Consider the following 27,918-nt stretch of genomic DNA (forward strand, 5'->3'; position numbering starts at 1 on the left):
AAAATTTCCACTCATAACAGGAAATTGGTACCTAAAATACATTATCTTATTAACATAATGTACATTATACCGTTCGATAACAACATTTTATTCGCAAAATATTACAGAAAAAAACCTTATATACAATATTGCATATTAATTAGTATAAGAGAGAAAAGGAGGAGAAAACAAACAGACACAATGATCGAAAACACAATATGAACACGACGTACACGATAACACGAGTAATATTTACAGAGTCTGAGAGAAGAAAAAAATCGGTAAAGGCTACACGAATTAGTCAAAAAAAAAAAAAAAAAATTAAATAAATCGATAACATATCGTCTGTATAAGTCGACGACGTGATTCTATAATATTCAACACAGGCTCTATTAATTTAAAAAAAATACAGGTACTAAAGTGAGGTAAATCGATACACAGTTGAATCACAACATTTTTCATTATCCATGATCGTAACATTAAAAATAATGAATAATAATGAAAATACAGTTATAATATCATGAGGGAAGATGAAGAAAGATGGGGCACGTTATCCGAGCAATAAAATGTGATTATCAACTGGGATAGGAATAAAGTAATAAACGTTAACATCATAAAAAAAAAAAAAAAAAGAGAAAAAGAAATACACTGGCAAAATTTCATTGTTTGGTATATTAAACAACAACGACAACAATAACAACAACAATAAAATGACTCGATGATTAATGAAATGAAAAATTAACCAATATGATACTACGATCCGTCAGTAGTTCTTTTATTTTGATTTTCGTTCGTTTCTTCAGTTCCTGAAAGCAAATTATGTAATGAAAATATTGCTATCGATTACAAATTTATGTACTATTCAATTTTTATTTACGAATAAGCTGAATTCCGACTTACTTTGCGATGCTTGCTTTTGTCGAAATTTTACTGATTCACTTTTCTGCCTTACGTCGTAATACCAAATTGTGATTGCATATCTGAAATATTAATCAAGGTGTTGAATTACTTTTTCTTTTTTTTTTAATAATACAAACATGCATAAAATAAATTAAAAATTCGCAATTTCAATTCAACTGAAATTGATTACAGTTCCTCATTATGTTAATTAAAGGTAGATAGAAATATTCACGTTTCAGGTACACTGATTGATTAACAAAATTAATCATAAGCAACATACAGGATGTTCCAAAAACACTCCTTAATAGCACAATTCGTTGAACCGAACGAAGACTATCAGAAGTCCTTACTCATTAATTTTAATCAGCATCGAGTTATTGACGCTTTAAAAAGTCTTTTTTCAATTTCGATACGTAGCAAAAGGATGACTTTGATTGAGATCGTGAAAATCCACCAAAAAATCAACATTTCTGATTTTCTGAAGCTAAAAATGGGATAAAAAATTCCAGTTTTCAAGAAATGATCTTAACTGGATTTCTTGAATTTATCTACTACATATCTGATTTCAATCATGAGACGTGATCGATGTTTTCAGAATTCGTCTCTGTTTTTGTTTGGAAAACATTTACGAAGTTACTCCCTCTCCCCTTTCCCTTTAAAAAAATATTTACAAATAAAAAATTGTAATAATTTTTGTCAATTTTTTTTTTTGAATAAAAACAAAGATCAATTTGGGAAATTGATCGCTCATGAGTCATTATCAAAATCAATAATCCAACATCTAAGTGCATATTTCCAACAAAATATCGCTTTCAAAATAGATTTTTGTCGAACGAAGATGTATGATTAATAGATTTTCGACCATGACCGATTTTTGGTCGGATTAATAATTTTTAAGGTAAAAATTAATGTTTTATTTTGAACACGTGAAATCAAATGAGATGAAAAAATATCAAATAAGTAAACCAATTTTTGAGGTTTGATTCGATTAATCAATTTTTGATCACGATTGATTTTTTAAATTTTTGAGTACGGCGAAATTTAATTACTTTTCACTTTATTACATTTTTTGATCGATCAGGTGAGATCAAAAATCGTAAATGAATTAATTTTTGAGGTTCGATTAATCAATTTCCAATCATGATCGATTTTTGAACCGAAATTTTCGATTTTGAATAAGCTGAAATTGATTTTTTATTTCGTACATTTTCCATCTTAATTATGAGATCAAAATGAATTTAGTTTTGATATTGGACTTCTGAAGTCAATTTTAGAGACTGAGATCGATTTTTTTGTTCGGAACGTGATTCTTCATGATCAAATGGGATAAAAAAAATACAAATGAATAGATTTTTTGAATTCGATAAATCGATTTTCGATCTCGATTAATTTTGGGTCCGGGTCCAGAATTTTTGAATAAGCTGCAATCGATTTTTATTTCGAACATTTTCGACCAGAAGTCGAGATCAAAAATCACAAGTGAATCGATTTTTTGAATTCGATAAATCGATTTTCGATCATGATCGATTTTTGATCCAGTATTTCTGAATCAGCTGCAATCGATTTTCATATCGAACATTTTCGACCAGAAATATGAGATGAAAAAATTACAAATGAATCGATTTTTTGAATTCGATGAATCGATTTTTGATCCAGTATTTCTGAATCAATTGCAATCGATTTTTATATCGAACATTTTCAACCAGAAATATGAGATAAAAAATCAAAAATGAATCGATTTTTGGAATTGAAGGGTTCCTTTCCAAGTCGGCCTAAGTCCATTTTTTTCGTTTCGAGAAAAACGCAAATAAGTGTTTTTCTCGCCCTTCCGCTTCAATAATAAATGATGTGATTATATGGTTGTGAAGCTTGATCTTTCTGCTTTAAAGTACCGTATTGGTATTTTTTTAATTTTGCGTATTTTCAGCTCCAGAGCGCGTCAAACAGTCAGAAAAAGTGGACTTAGGCCCATTTGGAATTATCTGATGTTAAAAATTTTGAAAAAGAGCTGAAAAACGCGTTTTTTCAAAAAAAAAATTCACGAATCATTAATTTAATACATTTTTGAAACAATTTCATTCGAAGCACCTTCAAATTTCGTCTCTCGAAAATCGTTGAAAAACTTGAAAAAAACCCGGCACAACCGCACTTGTATACAAATTCTTAAAAAATGTATGATTTAGGCCACTTTGGAATAATCAGCTGTTTTTTCGAGCCGGCAAAACAGCGCTCCTGAGCGAAAAAAGTAACGCCAGGTGTTGGGACAAGGTGATAAAGGTGTTAACCGACCTGTACCAGCAGATGGCGCTGCTAACTCAAAAATGATAAAAATGGACTTAGGCCGACTTGGAAAGGAACCCTTCAATTCGATTAATCGATTTTCGATTCGGAAGTCAATTTTTGAGGTTAATAACGTTGGAATACTTAATATCATGTTGGATCGAAAATCTCAATTGAATTGAATCGATTTCAGCATTCAATTGATCGATTTTCAATTACAGTCGATTTTGATCAATCAATTATTGATCCTAAAGTAAAGTTTAAAAGAAAACATGTTTGTAAAAAATTGTTCAAAATCTCACCTCCCCAAAAAAGGGGCCTAAATTCGGGGGAAAAAATTAAAATTAGGAAAAAATGCTCAACATTGGAAAAAGTAAATCAATATTTGGAGAAATTGTTGGAAATTATATAAAACTGTTCAAAGGGAAATATGTTGTCGAAAATCGTTCAAAATTTTCTCTCCCCCCCCTTCTTTCCCAAAAAAAGTTTGAAATTGAGAGGAAATATATGAAAATTTGAAGAAAAAAGTAATCAAAATTTGTTAATGTTGTTCAAATAAGTTTGAAAAAAGTGTTCAAAGAAAAACATGTTGATAGTAATTGTTCAAAATCCCCCCTCCAAAAAAAAGTTCAAAATTCGGAAAAAATTAATCAAAATTCTAAAAAAAAAGTGCTCAACTTTAAAAGTTGTTCAAAATTTGGAGAAATTGTTGGAAATTTTATAAAACTGTTCAAAAAGGGAAACATGTTGACGAATACCCTTCAAAATTTTCTCTCCCTCTTCACCCCTCCCAAAAAAAAAAAAAAAAAATAGATGAAAATTTGTAAAAAGAAGTGCTCAAAATTAGTTAAAGTGGTTCAAAATTTGAAAATCCCCCCCTCAAGTTCAAATTTTATAAAAAATTATTCAAAATTTAAAAGTAAAGTGCTCAACATTGGAAAAAGTTGTTCAAAATTTGGAGAAATTGTTAGAAATTTTAAAAAACTGTTCAAAGGGAAACATGTTGACGAAAACCCTTCAAAATTTTCTCTCCCTCCCCACCCCTCCGAAAAAATAAAATATATGAAAATTTGAAAAAAATCCCCCCCCCCCAGTTCAAAATTGTTCAAAATTTCAAAAAAAAAGTGCTCAACATTGGAAAAAGCTGTTCAAAATTTGGAGAAATTGTTAGAAATTTTAAAAAAATGTTCAAAGGAAAACAAGTTGACGGATATCGTTCAAAATTTTCTCTCTCTCCCCTCCCCCTCCAAAAAAAAGGAAAAAGATGAAAATTTGAAAAAAGAAGTGCTCAAAATTTGTTAGTGGTTCAAAATTTGAAACTCCCCTCCCAGTTCAAAATTGAGAAAAAATTCTTCAAAATTAAAAAAAAAAGTGCTCAACATTAGAAAAAGTTGCTCAAAATTTGGAGAAATTGTTGGAAAAAAAATTGTTCAAAGAGAAACAAAATATTATGTTGACGAAAATTGTTCAAATTTTTTCTCTTTCTCCATCCCGACTCCCCCTTCCAAAAAGTTCAAAATTGAGAGAAAATTGAAAAAAATTTGAAAAAATCGTTTAGAGGAAAGAAAACAAGCCAATACAAAAATTGTTCGAAATTCCCCGGATCAAAATTCGAAAAAAGTGCTCAATTTGAAAAAATTGTTCAAAATTTTGAGTGCACAAAGAAAAACATGCTCATAAAAATTGTTCAAAATCCTCCCCCCCTTCACCCTAATGCCCATAATTTGCAGAATTTGTCCAGTTTTTTGAAAAATTGTTCAAAGGGAAACGTGATAATGAAAATAGTTCAAAATCTTCTCTCTGAAATAAAAATATTCTATGTTTGAAAAGGTTGGCTTCACATTGAGAATTTTAAAAAAAGTGCTCAAAGTTTGAAAAAAATGTTCAAAATTTGGAGAATTTGTTCAAAATTTTGAAGTATTGTTCAATAGAAAACATGTTAATACGGATTTTTCAAAATGTCTCCCCTCCCTTCTCCTCAAAAAAATATTCAAAAGGACAAATTCACGAAAATTTGAGACAGTTGTTCAAACTTTTTATTAAAAAACGTTCAAAATCTGAAAATATTGTTCAAATTTATAAATTTTTAAAAATTTGAAAGAAAAAAATTCAAAATTTTGAATCGATTATTGTTCATTAAGTAAAGCTTACGAACTTTTGAGCACCCTGTAGGAACTGGCAATGGCCCACGTAGATGCAAAAGCTCAATACTATCCTTTTCAGGATTGTTTTAAAAATTTTATCTCGTGTTTAGGAGGTTTTCATGTCAAGAAACATCGTTTTTTTTTTCGAAAATAAGCCAACATATTATTCTACTACAAGCAGAAAATACCCGTCCTTCGGACGGGTGGAGTGGAAAGATGGAGCTGCGTTTTTTTAAATTCATTTATGAGCAAATAAAAAATTGTTTGGTAATTGTCGTCGTATTTCACCTAATGTGGTTAATGACATTAATGCCTCTCCAAAAAAAGACCTTTCTGTAATTTGAACCTTTGACCCTCTCCACTTCAGGGGTCAGCTATAGTTCCTGAAAGTACTCCATTCCTCAAGTTTTATTTCTGAACGTCTGAACTATTAGAACAGTTTCCAGGCTGAAAAATTTAAAATTCACTGTAACCTACCTACAAAATTTGACACATTGTGAATCATCTAGTTAGTTTGAGCTCAAAAACTTGCGAAATATCAAAAATTTTACTCCCCTGGCCTTTTTCCAAAGTCGGTACTCATCCCGGAATAGACATAATTTTTGAAAAAAAAAATTGCTAAAAATGATAAAATTGGTCAATTATCCGCTTTTAATTCTTTTTTTCATTTTCATTCTTCAAAGTTTGAAATTTTTATTGGAGAGATCTAGAGCTGTTTTTGTTTATTTACATATGAATGAATAAAAAATTGTTTGGTAATCATCTCATTTCACATTCCACTTGATGTAGGTAGTGCCTGTAATGCCCCTCCAAAAAAATGGCCTCTCTGTAATTTTCAACTTACCTATTGATGAATTAGGTACTCTTTTTCTTTATTTTTTTCATTTTCATTATCAGTGATTTTTGGATAGTGGCATTTTTCAGACACAGGCCAAATTATTGTTCTTTGAAGTCTGCTCTTTTTGAATTTTTTTTTTAAAAATCGAATTCAAAATTTAGTGGACTTACTTATGTAAAATTTTATACCTGAGGAATAAAATATACCACTCCAAAAAAATGACCTTTCTGTTATTTCAACAGTTGACCATCCCCACTTCAGTAGTTCATAAAAATACTCCATTCCTCAAGTTTCATCTCTGAACGTGTGAACTATTAGAACAGTTTCCAGACTAAAAAATTGAAAATTCAAGTATGTACAGTCGACCTCGCTTATTATGGATCCGCTTACAGGATCCGCTTAATAAAATCACACGTTTAATGCAATCAAATGGCTTGGTCCCGATTTTTTGTACCTAATTACACAGAAAATCACTCGTTTAATGTAATCAAACTCCCGGCTTAGCAGAATCATTTTGTGAAAATATTGAGGTATTTTTGGGGAAATGGCTTGTTTTTTCATACTTTAAAACAAAATTTTTGGAATTTTTCACTTATTATTCTCTTATTTTTAAATTTTGATTTCTAACAACTTTCTCTCAAGTGATGATAAAGGGAAAAAGGTCTAAACATTTGAAAATTTAAAAAAAATAGATATGTTATGTACCTAAATCGCAAATTTGGGAGTACCTATCGTAATTTTAATCCATCTTTTTAGTAGCAAGTACATTGTGAAGTTGTAGTAAATTTTTTAATGTGAAAATTGTGTTTTTTCAAAAGTTCGCTTTATAAGATCACCCGCTTAATAAAATCAATTTGCCTCGGACAAATGCGACCATAATAAGCGGGGCCGACTGTATCTTTAACCTATACCTACATAAAATTTGACACGTCGTGAATCATTTAGGTAGTTTGAGCCCAATAAGGAATAAAATTAAAGGTTATAAAATTTCCTATCGAAGTATTCAGCTGTTTTTTGAAGTAACGCTTATGAATTTTGTATGAATCAGTTTAGAATTGAGTTTATTAAAAATTTCCACTTTTCAGTGAGTCAGACGTGAGTGACATGAGTGTTGAAAAAGTGATTTACTGAGGGTTGCTTTGCAGCTTTTTTCGTTCAAGTTATTCAAGTTCAAAGTTGTATCCCCAAGTGGAGAGGATAAAATGCAATGTAAAATTTTATAATAAAGAATAAAAGTAAAGGTGATAAAAAGTTGCCCAATTGCATATTCACGGCTTCTGGAGCAAATTCAAAATTCTGGAGAAATATGAAAATCGCGCTGGAGCCTCCAGATCGGTGGGAAATGGTGGAATTCGGTCTCGGGAGGTTAGTTGTGGACAAAATACAGCGATTCGCGCAAATTTCAAAAATTTCCTCGCAAACTTTTGATTTTTTTAGATTTTCTATACCTATTTGAAAAAAGCTGGTAAAAAAAACCACTCTGGTGTCCGCCCCAAAACCAACTCAAAAATGTGGATAAAGTCGTTAAACAGATCCAGTATAACACACAACTCGATTTTTAACTGTCCAATTTCATATTCACGATTTCTGGAGCAAATTCAAAATTCTGGAGAAATTGAAAAATATCGCTGGAGGCTCCAGAATGGCTGCAAATGGTGAAATTTGGATTTGGGGAATTAATATTAGTTTTGGGACTTATTTTGACCATTTTTATTGGTCAAGTACGTACTTTTTTAAAAAAAGCATAAATTGCCAAAAACAATCAATTTTGAATTTTCAAAAAATTGCCAAAATTCGAAAAATGAACTTGGACAGCTGAAAATTTGGATTTGGGGGTTTTAGAACATGCTCTTTCCAAAAATCGCGGTCCCGTCGCATAAATTGGGGTTTTAACACCTCAAAAACCTGGCAACACTGTTCCGAACTGCTGATTTCACAAACCTGATAGACTCCTACTACACTTAGAACTACCCCACTTCCAGCACCTACCCTCAATGCAACGTAATACACTCGCTTTGCAACGAAATTTTACCTCGTCTCTCCGCAAACTGGTTTCACCTCCGCAAAGTCCAAAAAAGTCGTCATTTTTTTCAACTTTGAAGCTTTATAACAATTGTCCTTTTAAACTTTTTAAAATTTTTTTTTGCCATAAACACTCTCCAGCTTACAGGCGTTCGTATGCATGAAAATTCAGAATTTTTGGTTCGGCAAGTTTCGAGTTTACCGGCAACAAAAAAAGGGGACTTTCCTTTATAGTATTATAGATACCTCAGCCCCCCTTTTGATCTTGGGATCCCCGATTTTTTTCTGGTGGGTTTTCACCTCAAAAAAGTCACCACATCCCTGTGAATTTGATCCAAATCAGCGATACTTTTTTTCTCACAATTTATCCAAATGTTTAAATTGCGACATCTGAAGCAATACATAGATTCAATAGCACTTTTACACGTTGAAATCTCGATCCCATCACAGAAGAGTGATCGAATACACTATATCCGCGTACAAACCCATCAATAATCTCATACGATGGCAAATTACACTTATTTAGGCAAGATTTTAACTTTGAGCCGTCATTGGCGATTTTTTTTCATCTCCTAATCACGCAATTTATTACAACTCTAGCAACCAGTTAGCAGGCAATTCACCTCTGCAACCAGTTTATAGGTAATCGTACCTCGTTCTATAGGATGGCTGGACCTCATGTGGATTACTTTTATCGGACCAAAAGAACAACATTCTATCAAACATCGGATCGATATCAGCTGCGTGATTACGTTCGTCAGTGGGGAAAATCCTCAACACACCTCCGTCCGTCTAGATGAACAGAAAAAAAAAAGAGAAATCTTTAGTCATAAAGAAAGGTTACAGATGTTGTATGTTGTACATATAAAATAAACGTATGAATATACATCATAATCCGTCTACCGTCCTCCTTCATCATTCGTGGGCCAATAACGTAGGAGGACGTAGCGTCCCAAAATGGTCTACGTGACTACAATAGCGTAAGATATGAAAACCTTATCTAAATACGAAGGTCAGTAGCGGTAAAATTTTAAATTTTTCATCGACAAAAGTGTCTCATGTGGAAATTTACTTCAACTGGGCGAAAATCCACCATCTTGGAGCTAAATTCGTGATTCAGCCCTTCGGCTAAAAATAATCCAGTATAGTCATGCGATGATAACGTGTTCCCAGTGTAAATATAGACGATAGATAAGTACTTTGTTTATATGTTCCTAAAAGTGTAGGTACGAGAATACCTACCGAAGCGAATTAAAAATCGATTTCCGAGTAATTACCTTTCTGTTCCAATCTTTATTCAAGTAATAAATAGCGGTAATTACGCGTCCATCTCCGTGAGGATTATCCACATGTTTAACGTAATGTGCTCCTTTGCCCGGATAACAAGCCACCATAACCTGAAAAAAACACCAAACGAACATAAGACCTCCGATAACGAGTAAAAATTGCCAAAAAAAACCAACGTCTACTCACTTTAGTTCGTTCTTTAATTTCGTATTTTCCTAGTTTACCATTATTCGGTACTTTACTAGCAGTCATAACGATTCTATCGATATCTGTGATCAATTTACGTATATTAGGATACCTTTCTTCGTTGCCCGTTAGCCAAGCTGTCAAGTCACCTCTAATGCTGTTATTTTTTTCATTATTCTTTACCAATTGTCCTTCTTGAAATAGTCCAGAATTTTGCAACTGTAGCACCTCTTGGTAAACTAATTCTCCTAGATCTTGTCCTAGAAAGCTATCGATGACACATATACCGAAGTTATTCAAGTCTCGAATGAATATATCTCTGAAATCCTTGAGGAAAACAGCTCTGCTGCGAGTCTCCTCTTTGACTTTACGGTTCTCTTGATCGGTGTTCTTTTCGCGTTGAATGACTTTGTTATCTTTAATAACCAGTCCGGACATTCTAAGGCTAAGTTCTGACTGCTGTTGGTTCTCTTTCGAAGACATTTTTTGAACGACGACGACGTTATCACTCAAAGGCCCAACATTTATCGCGTAGTAGGGTTACCAGATCCGACGAGAGATACGTTCGACAGTGTAATAACCAAGGCTGATTAGCTGCTTATCAACTCTACTAGCTGAAGTGATGATTATAACAACGCGAATCCATTATCAGTGTATTGCTGGTGATTGATATCGAGGATTCTGCGAGAATCGGTACACACTCATAGCCGTAACGCCATCGTATTCTTCGATTGTAATAGCTCGGTGCAAACACGTTCGAAAACTGTCAACGAATCGATTGCTAAAATCGCGTTTAGGTACAGCTCGGCTGAGTAAATTGCACTGGACACTTTCATGAGTGAGAAATAAGAATGAATTGAGGTGGAAATTTTGCAATCCGAAAGCGTTCTGTGTTCTGTTTGATACGAGAGTTTGGTCGCGAAATTCACCTTGTACATACGAAGAATTACGAAGGTAATAAACGAACCTGATGAAGACGATTCTGCGAGAAAATATAAAAGTCGGACGCGAGAAATATATTATTAAATAACCTAACGAACGAAAGTACGAGCTTGAATGGTGTCAACGGTGATATAATTAAAATTAAAAAACTTTGATAAAATTTTTCCTTGTGTGTGTGTGTTTTTATTCGAGTGCAATGTTGCCAGAATTGTGTTTTTAACGTGACGTAGTTGGCAACATTGCAATCGATTATCATTTTTTGGATCTTGCTAGATTGACAACGTGCAATTACGAGTCGTACGGTTTACGGTATGGTTACGGTTACGGCTTTCTTATTTAATTTTTATTTTTATTTTAAATTTAAAATAATTATCTTAAAACAATTTTTGAATTTTATTTTTTGAAAGGTAACGGATGGTACCACCTCTTGTGTTAGAATGGCCAAGTATTAGAATGGTCAAGTTGTAGAAAAAGAGGGAAAAAAAGGGGAAAATATTTTTGTTGCCAACCCACTTTGTTTGGAGAAGAAAATTTCGTAAAATAATTAAAATTAAAATGAAAAGTAAAGCCCAAGTATTAGAATGGTCAAGTTGTAGAATAGTCAAGTAATAGAATAGTCAAGTATTAGAATGGTCAAGTATTTGAAAAACAGGGGGAAAAGAGTAATCTGTTATAAGAGGATGAGGAAGTGGTACTTAGACTTACTACTTTTTTGGATAATAGGGTACAAGGGTAGCCATTTTCAGGGTTGGGGGGCGTTGTGTCCGCTCACCTCGGCTTCGCCTCGGTTGCGCGGGTCGCTTTGTTGTTCATACTATGTCTGTTAACTTCCCTCGGCCTTCGGCCTCAGTGAGTACAGTTTTTTAGAAACTACCGCAGGTACTGTCTACATACACGGTAATGTCCAGCCTCCGTCTGAACTCACCAAGGGGAGTAATGCTCATCGAATGAAATATAAATTTTAAACGGCTCGGCTTCGCCTCGCCTAATTCTCACATTCTCCGAGTCCATCCTGATATTTGTATTTTCTAACACTTGTCCATTCTAATACTTGATTATTCTACAACTTGACCATTCTAATACTTGGGCTTTACTTTTCATTTTAATTTACAAAATTTTCTTCTCCAAACAAAGTGGGTTGGCAACAAAAATATTTTTCCCTTTTTTCCCCTCTTTTTCTACAACTTGACCATTCTAATACTTGTCCATTCTAACACATGAGGTGGTCTCGTAACGGATGAACCAAAACTAAGGAGTCCAATAATTGGAAAAGAAAAGTTGTACTTTTTGAAAAGATCTTTGCAATAAAAAGCATTAAAAATAAGGAGAGTTTTTTCTTTTCCAATTTTTTTTGAAAACAATGAAAATGAAAAGTTGAAAACTTGAAGACAATTATGAATTATATTACATATACATGGTAATAAAGCAATTTTGTTGGAAATGTGCAACACTGCCATCGAAATTTAACTAGATTTAAGCTCTATCGGTGTGTGTGTGGTAACATTGTTTTAATCCACCATGCCTTTATCATCTCGTTTTTGTACTTTTATAATTTGATGAATTCGTTTTATGTATTAAATAATGAACAAGACTCTGCTTTTCGTGACTTTATTTAATTTGAATAATAACAGGTTATGGGCCCAGTCCCTTGCCTAACTGTGCGCGAACAGAAATCGAACTCGAACTATGGTATTCTTCAAGTAATGTACTCTGTACTATTGGCATTTTTGGCCTCGGCAATTTTGGCCTCGCACTCCTTGAACTCGGCATCTATGGCCTCGCACTCTTTGAACTCGGCATCTATGGCCTCACACTCGGCATATTTGGCCTCGCACTCTCTGAACTCGGCATATTTGGCCTCGAACTCCTTGGACTTTGAACAAGAACTAGAACTCGATCATTGGATCTCAAACAGAACAACCAGACCTCAATCTCCGAACATTGTCACTATGGACTCCCACAACCAGAATCAGAACTCAATCTTAATCAATCTCAAACAGCATCTCAACTGGAATGGCATCTCCAAACAACTACAAGGTACCCAGAATTATTCAGAATGGCGTTTCCGGTTAAATTTAGCTATCAGGCAAATGACAACGAACTTACAGAACTTAAAAGTATCAACCTCGAAAAAATTGTAAGGTAAAAGGAAGAAAAGAAAACATGTGTTTGTTAAAGTTGTCAATTTTTGTGTTCTTTGTATTTTTAAACATATTATCTACTCCTTTTAGAATTAAGTGTTTCATGACATGTGTTTGTCTATCCAAATTTGGCTCACTTTGTGATTTTGTTCTAGTTTTTATTACTAGGTGCTATTTTTTGATTTTATTTTTTAGAATTACGTATAGGGCAAAACGCGAATTTCAGGTTGCATACTTGAACCCTTGGTTTTGTAGGCTAAACCTTACAAGTCTAGCTGTAAACAATGCCGTTTACTTCTACATTTCAGCTCGTCAAGTCACTTTTCTCGAGGAAGGCCTTTGCGGATTTCAAAAAATGTAGTACCGTTGGAAAGAGGACAAAATCCTCTACAATTTAGAGCCATAAAATAATGGGGTCCTCGAGATGGTTTAAAAGTTCTGTCGCCTCAAAGTTCAAAGTGTACAGAAAAATATGTTGAATTGGCTACATTTTTCAGCTCGTTAAGTCAATTTTCTCAAGGAAGACCTTTGAGGATTTCAAAAAATTTATTACCGTTGGAAAGGGGACAAATTTCTCTACAATTTAGAGCCATAAAATAATGGAGTCCTCGAGATGGTTTAAAAGTTCTGTCGCCTCAAAGTTCAAAGTGTACAGAAAAATATGTTGAATCGGCTTCATTTTTCGGCTCGTTAAGTCAATTTTCTCAAGGAAGACCTTTGAGGATTTCAAAAAATTTATTACCGTTGGAAAGGGGACAAATTTCTCTACAATTTAGAGCCATAAAATAATGGGGTCCTCGAGATGGTTTAAAAGTTCTGTCGCCTCAAAGTTCAAAGTGTACAGAAAAATATGTTGAATTGGCTTCATTTTTCGGCTCGTTAAGTCAATTTTCTCAAGGAAGACCTTTGAGGATTTCAAAAAATTTATTACCGTTGGAAAGGGGACAAATTTCTCTACAATTTAGAGCCATAAAATAATGGGGTCCTCGAGATGGTTTAAAAGTTCTGCCACCGCAAAGTGCAAAGCTGAAAGAACAATGAGTTGAATTTTGCCGCATTTTTCTGCTCCTTAAGTCAATTTCCTCAAGGAAGACTTTTGCGGATTTCAAAAAATATAGTACCTTTGGAAAGAGGACAAAATCCTCTACAATTTAGAGCCATAATATAATGGGATCCTCGAGATGGTTTGAAAGTTTTGGCATATCAAAATGCAAAGTGGACAAACAATCAGTACAATCACTAGCATGTAGCCTACAATATGTAAGGGGAATCAAGAGATACCACCATTTATACACCTTGTGACGTCAGGGCGTTTTGCCCTATTCCTGAACTTTCGATTGTTGTGTTGTAAGGGAGTGTTGGAAATGTGCAACACTGCCATCGAAATTTAACTAGATTTAAGCTCTATCGGTGTGTGTGGTAACATTGTTTTAATCCACCATGCCTTTATCATCTCGTTTTTGTACTTTTATAATTTGATGAATTCGTTTTATGTATTAAATAATGAACAAGACTCTGCTTTTCGTGACTTTATTTAATTTGAATAATAACAAATTTTGGCAATTTTGGAGAAAGCCAATTCTAATTCTGATTTCAATTTCTTAATTATTCCATCAAAATTTTGAAATTTTCAGAGCTGTGAGACTGACGAAACGGATCGCGTCATACTGGTCATACATCGTTTAAAAAGTCAAAAAATAGAGACAAATTCGTTTTTTGTCAACATTTTTTATAAATGTTGGTGAAAAAAAATCTGCCAAAATGCAGACCCAAATAATTTGGAAAACAATTAGAAGAATTCGACGGATCTGATTATTCGAAAAATTTTCAAAAATCCCAAGTAAATAACGCAATTTTCTTTCTTTTTTTTCCTTTTTCATCTTGGAAAAGAAAAGAAAACCAAAACACTTAGGTACATATCGCACCTTGGGAGTAATAAGGTTACATCTCAAAAAAGTGAAATTTTACAGGAGAGTGAGTTTCTTTTTTTTAAACTTGATACATTATTTTCATCAACTTATAATTAATTGTGAGGAGAGGAATCAGTGGCGGACTGGCCTATGATGTTACCTGGCGATCGCCAGGGGCCCCGAGACACCAAGGGGCCCCCAGGGCCATGTATAAACAAAACAAATATGATATTTTCACTTTCTCTAAAAAAAATTTTGAAAAGCTTTCGCCCTCGCTTCGCTCGGGCCAGTTTTCTTTCTTTTTTTTTTAAATCTAAATCTTCAATTATTAGTATAATTCTAAAATTATGTGGTCAAAAAAATGAACTCATCAGTCACCACAAAAAACATTGTTTTTTACCTCTCAATAAAATACAAATTTTTGAAATTTTCGGCCCTCACTTCACTTGGGCTTCTGTGGTTTTCTTTCAAACTGAGATCGAGCTTTAATAAAAATCTACATAGGTACCTATTCAAATTTCAAGAAATATGTTTTAACAAAAAAAAAAAACACTTTTCCCCTCAAAAAACGTTGTTTTTCTACTTCTCGAAACTAGCTTTTGCTCTCATTTCACCTTGGACCTGTTTGCTTTTAATTTTCAAATTTGAAATTTTAAAAAAAGGTCATTCAAACTATAAAATTTTGAGCTGAAAAAGTGAAGAAATTTTTTAAAACATTGTTTTTTTACTTCTCGAAATACAAATTTTTAAAAGCTTTTGCCTTCACTTTGCTCGGATCAATTTCTATCTCTTCTCTAAACCAAAAAAAAATCCATTTTTGAAACTTCCATAAAATTTCAAAAGGGAAAATAAGAATTTTTCAGAAGACCAAAAATTTTTCGTCCGCTCTCCCTCAAAAAATCTCCTCTTTTTTGCTATAATATTGAATAAAAAGACAAAAGCAAAAATCAATCGCATAACTTGCATTCAAATAGGTATCTAAACCTTGAAGAAAAAAAAACAGAACAAGAAAGATTCTGAAAGGGCAGTGGCGTAGCCAGGGGGGAAGGGGCCATTTCTCCCCCTTGCGAGCGAAAATTTGAAATAAAACATGCAAAAAGACGTTTTTTTGTTGTTTGGACCCATTTTTTCTAAAAATTTTCGCTCTCGCTTCGCTCGAGCAGTAATTTTGCCTTCGTTTTTATAAAATCAGTAAATCACCATACATTACAACAGGTTTCCAGAAAATTACACTTAATTTCGATTTTGCATGCCTAAAAATCTGGTTTTGCCCCCTCCTTGAGAAAATCCTGGCTACGCCACTGTTAAGGGGGAAGGGAACAAATTTTGGGGGCCTCAATCGGTGTATCCGCCAGGGGCCCCGAACCGACCCAGTCCGCCACTGTGAGGAATGAATAGCACCTCATCAAACATTTTGAGTTATAACCTTACATTAAAATGGATCGGGAGGCGAAAGGAAGTGGCCAAAAAATATTTCACATTAACAAAGTTGTAGAGAATTAAATTTCGAATCGACATAATGTCGTTAGTTTTTTTTCCAGAGTGCTTAGTTTTTGAGTTTTTCTCAAAAAACTAAAATTTCATTATACATATGTGCAAATTCATTCTTCTGAAAAGTGATCAATTTAAAAAATAGATGGAAAACACCGAAAATAGGGGGAGGGGCAAAATAAGGGGATTTTTAGCTTAATTCCGCTTTAAATGGGGTGGGTATGACCTAGGAAGCTGAAATTTGGATATGTTGATCACAGATAGGGTACTGTCCGATGGTATGATTTTGGACCCTTTTCATCCATTTGGGGTCATGTTATGCCCCCACAAAAAAATGACCTTTCTGTAATTTTCAACTTTGACCCTCCCCACTCCAAAGGTCAACTCTAGTTCTCAAAAGAATCCCATTCCCCAAGTTTGACTTCATTTTATCAATTAGAACAGGTTACAAGTCCCAAATCATAAAATGTAAAATTATTGAAATCAGATGAGGCTAGGGAGTTGGTCGATAGCTCATTTGATTGGTATTGGGGAGGAGATGAAATGATCACTGGGCTCATTTTACTCAAAACTCAATATTTCAGGAGTATTTGGCGAAAAACTGATTTTGGGGGGCTTTGATCCACTGTGGGGGGGGGTTAGCTCGTGGGGTAGGGGCGTGGACTTTTAGTATGTTATTCAGCACACCGCCCTAAACAATATTCACCAAAAAAACCTTTGTTGTGAATTATGTTTGGGTCAAATTGCATATTGACTGGGCTAGAAAGGCAAGGCGCTTTTATAATTTTTTTTTATGTTATCATGTTATGGGGAACTCGTTGCCAGGTCACCTGTGATAATTAGATTCTTTTATCTGAGGGATTTTTCAGTTTTAGAAAGTCCAAGTAATTTTCTGTTTCTGGAGCTATACTAGAGTGTCTATCTCTATATAATTATATTCTGAGCGATTATTCGTATTTCGTAATTAATCATTAAGTTATTGTCGGTGCTAGTAACAAAAACTGAAATTCATCACCATAGCCCATAGGTAGGTACACTTTCGGAGCATATCTTCATGAAAAGTGAGTAGATTCTTACCGAATTAGACCCTATGTTCTAAGTTTGGTTCATCTTATCAGATACCTAATTCGTTCTTTCATTTCAGCAGAGAACAGTTTTGCGAAAAAATGTTACGTCCTGGCCTAATAACTGTGCTTCCTGGTGTTAAAAATGTTGCTCAATGTCGCTATATTATTGTCAATGTTGACCATGCTGGAAAAAAAGTGAGTCTGTGCGATGTTGATTTCCCCACAAGCATTATTTTTGAAATATACGTGCAGTTTAGCCAGAGTCATTTTACAATTTCCCACCGCTAGATGGACTCTGAAAATCCGCTAAATTTTCGAGGTAATCAAAATCCGCTAGATCTCCCGCCAAAATTTTGAGAAATCTAAAAATAGAATTAATAATATCCGGGTCATTCCATCATCCGTGTCCACTCAACCAAAAAAAGGCGATTTTGAATGTCATGTCTTTCGATTTTGCTCAATTTTTTTTTACAATATATGCCCATCCAGTAAGTAAGAACCCCGCAATTAGTTTGGCCCCAGCCCCCTCAGGGGGCGGGTGGGGACCTGGGGAGGCTTCCATTATTTTCACATTGTATCGAGGTACTCAACTTCGGCAGCCCATTCTTCCAAAACTATGATATTTTGATCAAAACTGATTTCACAGTTCGAAAGGGCATTGCATTTAGAACTTTTTAAGCATTTTGAAATTTTCAAAAGTTGAAGGTTGAATTTCAAAACGGCGCTGTAAGTGGGAGCTACCATTTAAAATTTTGAAAAAATTTCCATAGACTTAACAGCTAATTATAATATAGGTCATAGAGCTATTAATTTAAAACTTTATTTTGTGTATAGTCTAAAAGGAAAAGGACTGATCCAAGTAATGAATCATCATCTCACCTTTTGATGCTTTTTTGAAATATTCAAGTTTCAAGATGGGATCTCTTAATGTAGGGGGAGCACCCCCACCCCAATTTTGGGCGAAACTATTGAAAGAAAATCTAGGGCGTGTGATATATCGAATTCTATGTTTTTGGCGAAGCTGAACACGAATATGACGTTAGATTTTTGATTGGACCCGTCCACAGGCCCCAGCACCTCCCCAAAGGGCATAACCCCCAAAAAAAGGATTACATTGGTGTGACACATGATTCATGAAATAGTATGTTTTTGATATCGCTGAACACGAATATAGCCATAGTTTTTCAAATCGACTTCACCCATGGCCTCCACAACCTCCCCCAATAGGTAAAAGTCCAAAAAAATGGTTGGGGGCCGTGGATGGGGTTCAATCAAGAATCTGACGTCATATTCGTGTTCAGCATCACCAAAAACATACTATTCTGTGTGTTGCACAAACAAAAGCTGAAAAGCAAAACAATTTTTTGAACTTGGGAGACATGTTGATGTTGGGGCCATGGATGGGGCCCTATCAAAAATCTGACGTCATATTCGTGTTCAGCGTCACCAAAAACATAGAATTTGATATATCACATGCCCCAGATTTTCTTTCGAAAGTTTCACCCAAAATTGGGGGTGGGGGGTGCTCCACCTACCTACATTGAGAGATCCCATCTCGAAACTTCACTTGAATAGTTGAATATTTCGAAAATGCATCAAAAGGTACATCTATGGACATTTTTCACAATTTAAAATGGTAGCTCCCATGCACTTGCAGCGCTGTTTTGAGATTTGAACTTTCGACTTTTGAAAATTTCAAAATGCTTAAAAAGTTCTAAATGCAATGCCCTTTAGAACTGTGAAATCAGTTTTGATCAAAGTATCATAGTTTTGGAGTATAGTGAAGATCTATATTACTGATGAATTTTCTATTCTCTCTTCCTATTTAATAGTTGATAACATGAATGTTGCATGTATGTATTTGTTGTGTTATCAGCAATTGGCCTTCAAACTTATGGACGGTTTGGAAGAACCATACAGAGTAAGTTTTATGTGCTAATGAAATCCTTTGTGTTTGTATATCTTGGAATACGATTATTCAAACTGATCTAAATTATAAAATTTTCAGAAACTTGGATCCTTCAACCTCTTACTAGATAAAATTACCGACCTAGCTGTCAAAGCTGAACTAAGAGGACGGATTTTGGGTACATTTGAAGAGTTGGAAAAATCGGAGAAGCGTTTTGAAAAACTGGAAACGCGTCTTCTTGAAGAAAGAATGAAAACTGCTCGTACTGAAGGGAGATTAGTATGTATGAAGTTCAATATAATTATGTGGTGTTGACTGTTTGCTCACATACATTTATAACTATAGCCTGATTACATTTCATTTATTTTTCCTTACCCTTGTTTTAATGTTTTCAGAAAATAGTTCAAGACAAATTCAACAAAATAATTATTCCCCTCACCGTTCGGCATTATGCAGTTTTGATAGAAGATAGGTGTCCCGTAAAATCTGTTATTCCTGCTGAATCGAGCGCCAAGAAGTTTAATGAAATATATATTCAAAGAGCTTACATGTGGAAAGCAATACTGCGTGAACATCCGAATGATATTTACGTTGCTTTTGTGATCCAAGAATTAAGAAGTCATTTTGTATGTAAGCATAGCTTGGTTGAATATGATGGGTGTAATCAGGAGCTAAATACAGAATATGAAGAATATCTGCTAGACGCGTGTTACTCTATTGTAAAATGCATCGATTATGCTAATAGGTTAGTAGCACATTTCGAACATGGAGGAGATCCTGCAGATTTTTTGAATGTATTTGCCAGACCTGTCGATCAATTCATTACATTATTTTATAACGCTATGGTCAGTCATGATGTTAAACCTAAAGATAAAGTTGATGATGATTCAAAAGGTAATCAATGGGTGTAATTCTTTGTAGATATTCATCTCTGTGTCACTTTTTGAAAATTGTTTATGTACTTTTATGACAAAAAGAAGAGAATAAAACTTGATATCGATTTGTCATCTCATTACACTATTGAACGATATGTTTGTACTTTTGGAGGAATGAGCTGCCAAAGTTGAGTACCTCGAGACAATGTGAAAATAATGGAAGCCCCTCCCACCCGCCCCTGAGAGTGCTGGGACCAAACTAATTGCGGTGGGGGCTGAGGGCTTCGAAGGGGCTGTGTGAGTGTGGCAGAAAATCTGACGTCATATTCACACTCAGCGGTATCGAATCGTAAGAAAACGACACCAAAATCATCAAAGTAAGTTTATTTTAAAAATATCAAAAATTGAGGTAGGGGCTGAGGGCTCCAGAGGGGCGGTGTGAGTGTAAAACAAAATCAGACGTCATATTCGTGCTCAGCGGTATCGAATCATAAGAAAACGACACCCTACACATTGATATTCATGTTTCCCAAAATTCTCATTTCACCCCCCCCCCACCCCTTAAGACACATTTTTCTAACTTTTTTAGCGCGGCGCACCGAAGCAAAAGTTTCTAAAAAAAGTACATGATCTTTGGGGGTCAAAAATACATCCAAAAAACGTTTTTCTAAAATTGTACCTCGCTATCTGGATTCTTAATAGGCATAAAAAATGAAAAAAACACCATTTTGAGGGGTGAATATGAGGGGAGGGGGTTGAAAATGTTTGTGGGGATACCTAATAAGGATATACATAACATACTGAAAAATTTTCAGAATCGGTCAAAATGGCGCTGAGAAAACTGTTATTGAAGTGGCAAAAAAAGGGGGTCCCCAAGAAGGGGAGGGGGTGTGGATCTGAAATTTTTCACGCGGAAGTTTCTCAATGGTATCCACCTTCCATGCTAATATCAACTCGAACGCTTTCGGGGACCATTTCACCCCACTTAGGCAGTAGGCACCTATAGCCTTGATGTATTTTTCAGAAAACCCCCTTCATTTGAATGGTTGTAATTCCGCCCCCCTTTCACATACAAGGAAAGTTGATACATCATTAGATCGGAAATTTGACGCAGATTTTTTTATCTATGACACATTTTTCGCTAAAATGCAATGCGGAGGATAAAACGGGGAAAAACTGAAATGGGGGAGGTCCCACCTCCCCCCTTTAAGGGGGTTCCGGACCCCGTAGGGGCGGGGACTTTTAGTATGTTGTTGAGGGGACCACTGTGAACAATATCTGCGAAAGATCTGTTTGATATTCATTTTTCCTGTAAAAATTTCTTTAATGACTGGACTATTGGGATTTGGCCGGTACCAAATTCAAACAGTCATTTTTGAGGTGCCTCGGAAGAAAATTCCAAAAAGCCAAAAAGAATTGTTCTATAACCCCAAAATTTTAATACGAGTTGGGGGAAGGTTCAATCTATCTTTTAAGCCATTTACTGTATTTTCATGTGAAATAGTATTTTATTGGTTGCTGCGGTTTCAAAAGTGGTCGGAATTAGGGTACCTAACTTTTTGGAGGTGGTTGAGATTAGGATACCAAAAATTCAAAAAACATAATTATTAAGGATTATCCACGTTTTGAAGTGAAATAGTCTTCAATTGGTGGTGGTTTTACAAAAAGTGGTTGGTTTTGGAAAAAAAAAACAAAACAAATGAAAACAAATTTGAATCTTTACACAATTTAGAAAGGTAGGTATAAGTTCTCAGTTATTGATATTTATAATGTACATTTATATGATTGGCTAAGTTGAGCTTGCTGGTGAATTTTTTGCCGCAATGGGCACACTCAAAACGAGGGCCCTCCACATGGATATTTTCGTGTGTTGTGCAACTGCTTTTATCCTTAAATTGTTGGTTGCATATGCGGCATTTGAACGGGTTATCTTCACTATGCGTCTGTTGGTGCCGAGTGAGATTGCCTTTTTGAGCAAAACTTTCGCTACACGTTTGACAAGAAAACGGTTTCACACCGGAATGTAGTTTCAGGTGTGTAATGAGATTATGTTTATAGGAAAACTTTTTTCCGCAATCAGGGCACTCGAAACAAGCTCTATCCACATGCATGCTTTCGTGCCTCAATTTACTGTAATTGTGCTTGAATCGTGTGTCACAAAGGCGGCATTTGTAGCATTTTTTTTCATCATGTGAAAATCCATGTTCAATTAAGGAGCTTTTATAAGCAAACTGTTTGTCACAGACTTGGCAGTGAAACGGCTTCGTATGTTCTCGCTGCTGATGTCTTGTCCAATCACGTTTGTAGGAAAACATTGCACCACAGATATCGCAGCGATAGGGAAATGAATTCCGCATTCGTACCACTACCTACAAAAAAACAAGATCGTATTGCAAAATGACACGTCCTTTTCTATTGAATAATTGTGTTCCTATTTCTGTATATCTATCTACCTATATTAGAATTGGGTACATAAGTTGAGTGATAATTTTGTAATACTTCCTAGGAGCCGCGCCGTTCACAACAACGTTAGTTCACTGTTTATGAAACGTGCTTCCTTTAAGGAGCTAAACCCAATAATACACATCATAATACTATCATCTATCTATGCAATAAGTACGTACATAGGGTGCAATGCAAAAAAAAAACAATTTCAGAGGATTTTATAAAGGTATTGACTTCTGAGTTAAGTACTTATCTAAGTTGAAAAGTTACTCAGAAAGTTGTTTTGCTCCAAAAGTACCCTAGGTAAAAGAGATGCTCAAAAAAGCACAACTTTAAAAAAAATCTTGGTTTTTCGCCATAACCCCTATACTCACTTTGTTTTGAGAAAAATGGTCCAGTTCAAAAATATAGCATTCGATTTTGGATCCTCTAGCCACTTTTTGAAAATCATTAAAGGTGAAATAGAAATTAGTTTGCAGAGTGAATTTCGGCATTGTAACTCCATTTGATAAAATTTTGTGCCAATTTAGGTTTTAAAAATATGCTGAAGGCTCCAAGAATTTTCAAGAAGTTGCAGTAAACTGCAAAACGACTTGAATCCACCTGCAGTCGACTTCATAGCGTATTGAAACTGATTTGGGTACAGAACGAATTTCGGCTTTCCAACCGCATTTGATGAATTTTGTCGACATTTCAAGTTTCAAAAATCTGAAGTGCGGCGTAAAGTTCGGATTTCCAACTTCATTAATGTTGAGAAAATTTCAAGCGTCAAAAATCTGCTCGAAGCTCCAGAACTGCTCGAAACGGTTTGAAACCATTTCCAATCGGTTTGGTAGAACTAGAATAGAATATATTCCAAATTTCAGCTCTCTACATCAATTTGGTAACATTTCGATTTTTCTCACTTTTGGCTTAAAATTTTTTAAAAATTCATCAAAAATCAAAAAATGCGCTCCAACATTTGAAATTTTGGCGCCAAAAGTTTCAGTCAAGTCCTATCCATGTTGGGAAGCAAAATCTGCAGCTTCCGCTGATTTGTTAACCCTTAAACACCCAAGCAAATCCTGAGATGTTATGAGAAAATGCTTTCAATTTCCTGGATAAGATCATCACAAGTATCACTTTTACTCACAGTTCACCCTCCAGCCCCTTGAAGCCACCTCGATAATGATGGACTTATTTATTTGATTATTGTCAAAAATCGAGGAAGCAAAAAACCCGATTGGGTCAATCTTGGAACTGAATGATATAGTTTCATTAGATGTAATGAATGAGTGAAAGCATAATTCCAAAGAACACCTCACCCCTTTTTGGGGGACAAACATTGATAAAAGTTGGTATAAAATACTTGGACCCATGCTCCATTTTTGTATGATCACATTGATGGTTGAGCTTTCACAAAATGAAATTAAGAAAGGTGTGTAAATGGTGGACCAGAGCGATTTTTAAAAAATTTGGTATGCTTGTCTCGATAAAAACCTGAAAAAACAGAGCATGAATACGCAGAGTACATAATATGGGAAATATTATCAAGTAGGCTTGAAATGACAGAAACAAGAATTGAAAGGAACACAGATGCTTTTAACAGCACATAAGTTCAGATAATCTACAATCCACCCATCAAATCTGTTTATCACTCTGTGGATATTCTTTCTCGATATTTGTCACCAAATAGTTACATCCTACAAAGGTTAGTGGTACGATTGTTTTTCTGCAGAAATATCGAAATAGGTTTATCTACCACTTTGAAAAGCTTTACACAGTCAAATTGCAGCACTCCCTGGCATTTCATAATGTTGAAGCATTCATGAAGAGGTCACTATCCTTCCTCAATCATAGATAGTGAAGTTCTACATCATGAAAATTGCTTGAGCAGAATTCGTTGTTTCCAATCATGATATTTCATGATGTAGAACTTCACTATCTACGGTCGAGGAGGGATAGTGACCTCTTCATGAATGCTTCAACATTACAAAATGCCAGAGACAACTGCAATTTGACAGTGTAAAGTTTTTCAAAGTGGTAGATAAGCCTATTTCGATAATTCTGCAGAAAAACAATCGTACCACTAACCTTTTGCGGGATATTGTTAAATAAGTACAACTGGTCTCGTCTGAGACTACAAAACGATTGAATATATTCGGTATCAAGTGTAGTACACTGGTACATAGTCATATCTCACAGAGATAAGTAATTGTGCACATACGTGCATGATATCGCTACACAGTACATAGCTAACACGCCACCCTGAATTTTTAAGGGAAATTCAACCATTTAAAACACGTACAATACTATTCGAGAATTAATTCAATTTATCGATCATATCGATTCATATATACGATTACAAATTACCATTTCGATTACAATTAAATATTTTCCAACTACATCGTGACTACACCAAATATAAGCCAATATAGCACATGATACATCGTTTCAATAAAATAACACACGATTAAATATGATTAAAATATCTGATAAAATACATAGATAAAATAGACGTTAAAATACGGTACAATATATTTCTAAACAGGTATGAGACTAGATTTCTGTATAAAATACACATATTACATAAACGAAATTTTCCATTACAAAACAAGTACACATTAGTAGGTACCTATTCATCGATAATTACGTACCTAATATTTCCTGCCTAAATTTTTCAAACAGGCTAGGACCTAACGCCTTCGTAAACGTATCAGCAATATTCTTATTAGACTTTACTTCGCAAATCTGAATCTCTCCCTTATCGACAAGATCTGTCACAAACCGTTTAGAGATATCAATGTGTTTACTCTTGCCTGTAAAATTTCCATTCTTACCCAAAAATCTAGCCCCTGAATTATCTTCGAATACCTTGACCTTTCCAACACTACATCCGAATTCGGATATCAGCCATTTTACCCAAACAGTCTCTTGAGCACAATCAGCAAGAGCATAGTATTCAGCATGGGTAGATGCTCTTGTCACCGCACCCTGCTTCAAAGACTTCCATACAATCGGATTTCCATACAAACGAATTACGTAGCCTGTTGTTGATTTCCTATCATACGTATCACTAGCGAAATCAGAATCAACATAGGCATCTAAAATAGTCTCATGTCTTTTAAAATAATTCAAATTCAGAGAACGAGTGGAATACAGATACGAAAGAATACGTAGGGCATACTCAAAATGCTCCTTTGTGTATCCAGCCTGAAGTCTACTCAAGTATGATACACTAAACGAAATATCCGGCCTTGTAGCCGCAGAAATATACAATAGAGCTCCAATTAGACTTCGAAAAGGCAAATCACAATCTGACTCTTTATCTGGCATTAACTTCAAGCCAATCTCCATTGGTGTATCAAAACGATCTCGAGCATTAGTTACACAATACTTTTCAGCCAATTCTTCAATGTATTTACATTGATTCAACGACATGACACCATTTTTAATCGAAATATCTATACCAAGATAATTTTTCACCTTACCTAGGACTTTCATTGAGAATCTGGCACATAATTTTCTCTTTATTTTTTCGATGAGCTCAATACTATTACCACAAAGCAACAAATCGTCTACGAATACCAAAATATACACCACAAGATTCTTCTCTATCAATACATAAATACACTTTTCTATTTCGAAACAGACGAAACCTAATAATACCAGATAATCATGTAGGCAATCATACCAACACCTAGAACTTTTCCGCAATCCGTACAGAGCTTTTTTCAATTTACAAACACGATTCGGACGTTTTTCAAACCCTTTAGGCTGCTTTACATAAACTTCATCCTTGATTTCACCATTCAAGAATGCGGCATCAACGTCAAGTTGTTCAATCTCCCAGCCATTAATAATAGATAAGACCAGGAAAATTTTCACAGCAGTCATACTCACAACAGGTGAATAATAACTCTGTTCCGCATCCTCCTCCTGTTGATACCCTAAAACAACCAATCTAGCCTTGTAAGCGCCTAAACTTTTCCTACAATAGACCCATCTTACTCCAAGAGCTTTTTTTCCATCAGGTAAATCCACTAAACTCCAAGTATCATTTTTCTCAATATTACTCATTTCAACTTCCATAGCCTTTTGCCACTCATTCGAATCAGGTTTATTAATCGCATCCTCGTAACTCTGAGGAGCTCCAACTTGCACAAAATAAGCAACAGGATCGCCATAACGCTCAGGAACCTTCTTTTCACGAGCTGACCTTCTCGGAATCGCTCTCTCACTCTCTTTTGACAAATTCTCACCACTGTTTCTCTCGCTCTTATCATCCTCATCATCACTCTCAAGGTAAACTATCCTACTCTTCGAATTATCAATGATATCAACATGCCTACTTACAGTGACTTCGCCTGAGATCAAAACCCTATAGCCTGTATCTTCAAAACCAACAATAACACCCTGAACTCCTTTTTTCGAAAACTTTCCAGGCCTTTTCTGATCAGGAATTCTCACAAAACATGACGAACCGTAAGGCACTAACTCCGAGACATCAGGTTTCTTACCATGGATTATTTCAAATGGAGTTTTCTCTTCAATTGATTTATTCAACAAACGATTCCCTATAAACACAGCAGTTTTTACAACCTCAGGCCAATATCTCTTACTTATCCTTGCCTCGTCAAATAGGCAATTGGCCCTATCCATGATAGTTTGGTTATATCTCTCCGCAACACCATTCAGCTGTTGAGTATAGGTTGGTACATTTTGAATTCGAAAACCCTTCTCTGCCTCAAAATCGTAAAAATTTCTATTTATATACTCGGACCCATTATCACACCTTAGGAGTTTGATCTTTTTACCAGTTAACGTACACATATAATTATAATAATGTTTGAAGCAATCAAGGACCTCAGCCTTAGACTTCACAGTGTACACTTTTACAAACTTACTATAATCGTCTATGAATGTCACAAAGAAACGCTGACCAAGATAACCAACAGTATTGTGAGGACCACTAACATCAGAATGAACAATTTCGAGAATCTCTCTAGCTCTAGACCTACCATCTCCAAATGGCACATATCTCATTTTGTTCCTTTTACAGATATCACATTCAACATATTGACTAGAAATTTCACTGGGTAGACCATCAACGAGCTGTTTTTGACATAAAGACTTCAAGTCATAGAAATTGACATGACCCAACACCCTGTGCCAATATTTACGATCATTATTCACCTTAGAGACAGAAAACACATTCGAATCTTCCTTAAAATATTCGCATTCTATCTTATATAACTTACCCTGCCTCACACCCTCGGCTATAATATTCCAATCACGATTAAAAATCTGTACTTTACCATCTCCAGCTAGACTCCTGTAACCAGCATCATCGATAGTACTAGCACTCAGTAAGTTGTGAGGCAACTCTTCGACTAATAGGACGTTTTTAATGGTACAAGGAGTAATTACATTATCTACCTTAAATTTAACACAAACAGTACCAATATACTTGGCTACACAGGGGAATTCATCAGCCATTTTAACATTAATAGGACTTTTTAG

The 27,918-nt window shown here is 34.9% G+C and overlaps 3 protein-coding genes across 3 annotated transcripts in view; 1 reads left to right on the top strand and 2 right to left on the bottom strand.

The window, feature by feature from the left end:
* Window positions 1-64: 64 nt before the first annotated feature.
* On the bottom strand, window positions 65-10,752 carry LOC135849059 (prolyl hydroxylase EGLN3-like). The gene is made up of 5 exons (XM_065369208.1): window positions 9,637-10,752; window positions 9,441-9,560; window positions 8,816-8,955; window positions 880-959; window positions 65-785 (listed from the first exon to the last, which is right to left on the bottom strand). Exons 1-5 carry the CDS (start codon window positions 10,117-10,119, stop codon window positions 733-735), a joined length of 876 nt encoding a protein of 291 aa, XP_065225280.1. The 5' UTR covers window positions 10,120-10,752; the 3' UTR covers window positions 65-732.
* A 6,269-nt stretch (window positions 10,753-17,021) lies between these two features.
* On the top strand, window positions 17,022-20,096 carry LOC135849060 (uncharacterized). Its single transcript, XM_065369209.1, has 4 exons — window positions 17,022-17,382; window positions 19,064-19,108; window positions 19,196-19,375; window positions 19,492-20,096. Exons 1-4 carry the CDS (start codon window positions 17,287-17,289, stop codon window positions 20,005-20,007), a joined length of 837 nt encoding a protein of 278 aa, XP_065225281.1. The 5' UTR covers window positions 17,022-17,286; the 3' UTR covers window positions 20,008-20,096.
* Window positions 20,097-21,671: 1,575 nt separating this feature from the next.
* Window positions 21,672-27,918, bottom strand: part of LOC135847867 (zinc finger protein 37-like) — a 30,112-nt gene continuing 23,865 nt past the window's right edge. The window contains exon 7 of the mRNA XM_065367603.1: window positions 21,672-22,340. Coding sequence (XP_065223675.1) covers window positions 21,726-22,340 — 615 coding nt within the window. The 3' untranslated portion in view covers window positions 21,672-21,725. The remainder of the gene's footprint in view (window positions 22,341-27,918) is intronic.

This window comes from Planococcus citri, chromosome 5 (assembly GCF_950023065.1).
Source record: "Planococcus citri chromosome 5, ihPlaCitr1.1, whole genome shotgun sequence".
Taxonomy (NCBI): domain Eukaryota; kingdom Metazoa; phylum Arthropoda; class Insecta; order Hemiptera; family Pseudococcidae; genus Planococcus; species Planococcus citri.

Bases quoted from the DNA above. Each gene is read 5' to 3' on its own strand.
- LOC135849060 (XM_065369209.1), top strand. From the start codon at position 17,287: ATGTTACGTCCTGGCCTAATAACTGTGCTTCCTGGTGTTAAAAATGTT. The intron at 19,109-19,195 runs GTAAGTTTTATG...TAAAATTTTCAG, and splicing joins GTTTGGAAGAACCATACAGA to AAACTTGGATCCTTCAACCT. The intron at 19,376-19,491 runs GTATGTATGAAG...TAATGTTTTCAG, and splicing joins CTCGTACTGAAGGGAGATTA to AAAATAGTTCAAGACAAATT.
- LOC135849059 (XM_065369208.1), bottom strand. From the start codon at position 10,119: ATGTCTTCGAAAGAGAACCAACAGCAGTCAGAACTTAGCCTTAGAATG. The intron at 9,561-9,636 runs GTGAGTAGACGT...TGTTTTTTTCAG, and splicing joins AAATTAAAGAACGAACTAAA to GTTATGGTGGCTTGTTATCC. The intron at 960-8,815 runs GTACGATTACCT...TTAATATTTCAG, and splicing joins CAGCCATCCTATAGAACGAG to ATATGCAATCACAATTTGGT.